The 5070-nt window shown below is 50.1% G+C and overlaps 1 protein-coding gene across 1 annotated transcript; it reads left to right on the forward strand.

Moving 5' to 3' along the window:
* The first annotated feature begins 291 nt into the window (after positions 1-291).
* LOC149351442 (uncharacterized) lies at positions 292-2993 on the forward strand. Its single transcript, XM_089577022.1, has 3 exons — positions 292-432; positions 1521-1746; positions 2113-2993. Exons 1-3 carry the CDS (start codon positions 292-294, stop codon positions 2991-2993), a joined length of 1248 nt encoding a protein of 415 aa, XP_089433148.1.
* The last annotated feature ends 2077 nt before the right edge of the window (positions 2994-5070 follow it).

Here is a 5070-nt window from a genome sequence, read left to right on the forward strand (position 1 = left end):
CAAGTTGAAAACTGCCGAACTGAATCCTACGAGCTCTGTGCTTCGAGCATACAATGGAGGCATCATCACCAACTTCTGAACAACAGTCCAAACAATAACCGTTGGAGATGCTGCAACTGCAGTGAAATTCTACGTGGTGAAAAATGGACGTCGTGCAATACTGGGGCTTCACGCATGCGAAGCTTTAGGCCTTGTGCTGCGCACAGTGTCAGCACTTCTGCTGAGTACGAAGCGATCAAGCACTTCAGGCACGTCTTTGAGGGTTTAGGATGCCTAAAGCAACCATACAGCATGGTACTACAGACAGATGCTACCCCAGTCGTCCAGCCAGCGCGGCGGGTACCCCTGTCTTTGCGCCAACCGCTTCGCGACGAGCTTCAAAGAATGGAGAGAGCTGGTATCATCACAAAAGAAGATGGACCTACCGACTGGGTAAGCCCTTTGGTTTTGGTCAGAAAGAAAGACGGCAGTCTTAGGGTGTGCATGGACCTGAGAAGGATCAATGAGCATATAAAGAGGCAACACTACCAGCTTCCCAGGCGAGAAGATATTGAAGCAGAATTGACCGGCGCTTGCTACTTTAGTTGCCTAGATGCAAACTCTGGATTTCACCAGATACCCCTCGACGACGCAACATCAAAAATTTGCACTTTTGCCACTCCTTTCGGTCGATACCGTTACTTGCGCCTGCCGTTTGGCATTTCATCGGCACCGGAAGTTTTTCACAAAATGCTGAGTCAGATGTTTGACGGGCTGCCAGGAGTTCACGTGTATATTGACGACATTTTGGTGTGGGGCACTACACGTCAAGAGCATGATGAACGGCTAGTAGCAGTTCTGAAAGCTGCCGAAACAGCAGGATTGACACTAAACGCCGAAAAATGCAAGTTCGGTTTAACAGAGGTGCATTTTCTGAGTGACGTTATCGGACAAAAAGGAATTTCCCCGAACCCGAAGCTTGTGCGCAATCTGTTGGAAATGCCAACACCAAAAAGCAAAACCGATCTACAGCGCATGTTAGGAGTGATCAACTACTTCGGAAAATACGTGCCAGTGTTTTGAGAACGAACAGCGATGCTTCGAGCGCTTATCAAACCGCAAGTCGAGTTCGAGTGGACCGAAAACTACGCGAAGGAATGGAAATGCATCACGCAGGCACTTGCGACATCACCCTTGCTAGCAATATTTGACCGCAAAAAGAAAACAAAAATAACTTGCGATGCGTCCAAGGACGGCGTCGGAGCGGCGCTTTTACAGTGTCACGGTGGTCACTGGCGACCGGTGGCATATGCTTCACGAGTCTTAACACCACCGGAGCAGCGTTACGCGCAAATTGAAAAGGAGACGCTGGGCATTCTGTTCGGTTGCGAGAAGTTTCGTCAGTTTGTGTATGGACAGACGGTCATTATCGAGACCGACCACAAGCCACTTCTGTCAATCGCTGCTAAAGGAATTTGTGACATGCCTCCACGATTGCAGAGATTTTTTTAAGACTTCTCAGATATGACTATGTTCTACAGTACGTTCCAGGGAAGCACCTGGTCTTGGCAGACATGCTCTCACGATCGACTACACCCGAGGGTGTCGACAATGCTGGTGCCACAGAAGACGTCGAAGTTCACGCACTACAGCTCCTGAACGGCATGGTGACGGTAACAACGCAGCAAAAACTGGCAAAGGAAACTGCTCGTGACTGCTACTTGCAGACTGTCGTCAGCAACTTATCAGCAGGAAAACCAATTCAAGGTGAGCTGGAGCCGTTTTCATCTGAACTGTCCGTAATCAACGGAATTCTGTTCAAAGGAACAAAAGCTGTCGTACCGAGAAGCATGACACAAGAAATGCTAACAAGAATTCATGCCGGCCACCTTGGTTTAAACAAATGCAAAGAAAGAGCAAGACTTTTCGTTTTTTGGCCAGGCTTGAACAACGACATCGCAGTGCTTCTTCAAAACTGTTCTACATGCAGAAAGTTCGCGTACCAGCAAGCCAAAGAACCACTGATAATGCGCCCGGTGCCGCAGTGTGCGTGGTACAGGGTCGGAGCGGACATCTTTTATTTTGGGGGAAATTCTTACGTTGTCGTATATGATGCTCTTTCCAACTTCCCAGATGTCGAGAGGCTTCCAGACACAAGTGCAAGAAGTGTTGTTGCGGCTCTCAGTGCTATGTTTTCTCGATACGGCATTCCTATCGAACTGTGCACTGATAATGGAGCACAGTTTTCAAGCCAAGAGTTCGCAGCCTTCGCTAAAGAGTATGATTTTGCCCACGTCACGTCTAGCCCACACTACCCGCAGTCTAACGGCCTTGCCGAAAAAGGTGTGCAAATTGTCAAGCGGATAATGAAGAAAACTCACGACGCACGACACGACTTCTGGCTAGGCCTTCTGGCCTATCGATCAACGCCACTGATTGATGGTCAATCCCCTGGCGAGCTTCTTCAAGGCAGGCGCCTTCGATCTAGTCTCCCCGATTTTGGCGGTGTCAAGACTATCGAAGTCAAGAAGCACCGCCAGACGCCCAAAGGACAGCCGTTGCCTCCACTAGGTAAAGGTGACGTCGTCAGGTTGCGAGACACAACTTGGTCACAGAAGGGAAAGGTGGTTGGGGAAGCCGCCCCGAGGTCCTACCACGTTGTAACTGAAAGTCGTCGTGTTCTTCGGCGCAACAGGCGACACCTGCTTCATTCCAGCGAGCAGTATGCTGAAACAAGTGACGATGACACCGACGACGACTGCGCAGACGAAGCTGACCCAAATGCAAGGAACAGTCCAGGGAGTGTGCCACCGCAGCCTTCTGGCGCTAGAAGTGCAGCACCCCAGCAGCCTCCGGGGCTCTGTGACCAACATCTAGCCCACGGTGCCACGCCTTCAGCTTCGATTACCCATCCAGAGCAACCCACAAGTGTCATCAGTCTGAGGAGGTCGACTCGTACCGTGAAGCCTCCCCAACGTCTTCGTTATGACGCTGCTTTCAATCAGTTATCATGAACTTGAACCACTGTCTTGTGCTAATCTTGGAAGGATGTATCGGGCTTGCGTGATAACACGATAACAATGTGCCTGACATGCGCAGTGCGTAAACCGCGCTATCACGAAGGCTATATATATCAATGCCCTGCAATAAACTTTGTTCTTCTTGTTCTGGCCTTCATGCTGTCGAGTGCCGTCATTGCGAACTGATACAGACGACTTTTTTCGTTTTCTTTGATTCTGCTGAGTTGAAGGATATGTGCAGATCCCTGTGGGTTCGCGTCTTAATGAAGGTTAATATAAGGTGAGAAATATTACGACGAAAAGACTGTCGCTTAAGACATCCTTTTAGCTTGGCAAGACCTACGTAAAGACAAACTATTCAGGACGTACAGACCATGGTGACTGGTGCACAGCCCACTCAAACGAATGTAGTACTTCTTCCTAAGTAGATCACAGAGGGCATGCTACTACAAAACACAATAATGTGTGTGAGCAAAGGGCATATGAAGAAGCCTCCTTACACGTATATTTTAAGAATTTCTGAACTGAGTCAGCCCTGATATTCCTAACTAATCGACACAGAGAACTAGCGTTGTGTTCACAAGGTAGTGGGACAATTTCTTTTTTTTTAACTAACACAGAAAACGAACACTCCTAAGCTTCTAGTTGTAAAGCGCCTCTTTATGGATGCTTACCTGCCAAACCGAGCATTTACTTGCTTCCGTATGCGTACAGGAAGCACACTACATCCGCACCCTGTTTTCTGAATTTTGTATATCTCATCGAGTAAACTGATTGCGCGCAAGGTAGAAACAAAGCCGAGGCGTAACAAGAAGCAAAAAGTAAAAAAGTAGCCTTTCCAGGTCACAAACAAACATATTCGTAAAAAAGATGTCCTCCACCCTCCCTTTTGTTCTATTGTTTTCATTCGTGCTAAAGCAAGCTTCTTGTCTCCCTGTCTATATTACAATGCCTCTAATCTTTGAATATGGGTCAAAACGGAAGACTACAGCTTCCTCTTGCGCCATTTCAGTGCGGTTTGAATACTGCCCGCAATCGCGGATTTCGCCAAAGTTTGTCGGAAGCCACGCTGTGACTTTGAAGCGCTAAAGATAAGCAGGTGGCGACGCTCGGGTCACGCGGCTTAGCCAGTGAGGAGGCGACGTGGGCGCACGGCTGCAGCCAATGAGACAGAGGCTGTATCAAAGCTGCGGACATGTAGCGCGCACGGAGCGGACGCGACTCGCTCGCGCTCCCTCAAGCAGGGCTAGCGCACCTACTTAGTATTTTTTGTAGCGTAAGCTACACTACGCTGGTTGGAAGTTAGTTGGAAGGAGCTTCGCGTGGTCGCCCTTGTGGGGACGCCTTCGTCCCCTGCGTTCGCTTTCCCGTGTTAGCAAGAAGTGGCCGGATTCTTTTCGAGTAAAGGAAACTGATTTATTTTAAGATTTAAGGTTACAAGAATGAAATAACTGGATTATTGATACGTAGGAGGTTCGGCGGATCTGCAGAGTTGGGAGGGCCTCGCCGACGCGTCTCGTATCGTCGGCGCCTCTCGGTCATCTCTCTTTCCCAAGCTGCAGCGGTGGGGCTTTTATAGCCTGAGGAACGGTGGCCCCTCAGAACTGGCCAATCCAAAGGCAGCACTCGACGGCAGTCCGAAAGGACCAACCAGCGACCGCGCGGCCAACCGCTTCAAATTTTGCCGCGCGCGGTGGCGTCCGGGAGAGGAGGAAACGGCGCCTCGCTGTCTGGCCTCTTGCGACAAGTCCAGGCGTGTTGCTTGAAGATGCTTCTCCTTACGACTCCGCTGCCGTAAGGCGCAGCATCGTGGATTGTCAAGGGGGACGCTCGTCGGAGAAAGTTAGGATGCGGGGCGCCTCGTGGTCGCTGAGCGGGATCGTTAAATGTCCTGTGCTGGCGTGTTGGGACCGCGTGGCTCGTAAGAAATGTGAATGCTGACACGGCCTTTCCAAAATTTGCGCCTGTCCTCAGGCGCACGTTGTCGACAGCAATTCTTGGGCGAGCTGGGCGTTCTCCACCGCGTACCTTGTGGCTTGCGTCCAGCCCGTTCTAATACGCCTACGCTTCC

The sequence above is a fragment of the Amblyomma mixtum genome, chromosome 3, assembly GCF_055824585.1.
Source record: "Amblyomma mixtum isolate Tamu chromosome 3, ASM5582458v1, whole genome shotgun sequence".
NCBI classification, from domain to species: Eukaryota; Metazoa; Arthropoda; class Arachnida; order Ixodida; family Ixodidae; genus Amblyomma; species Amblyomma mixtum.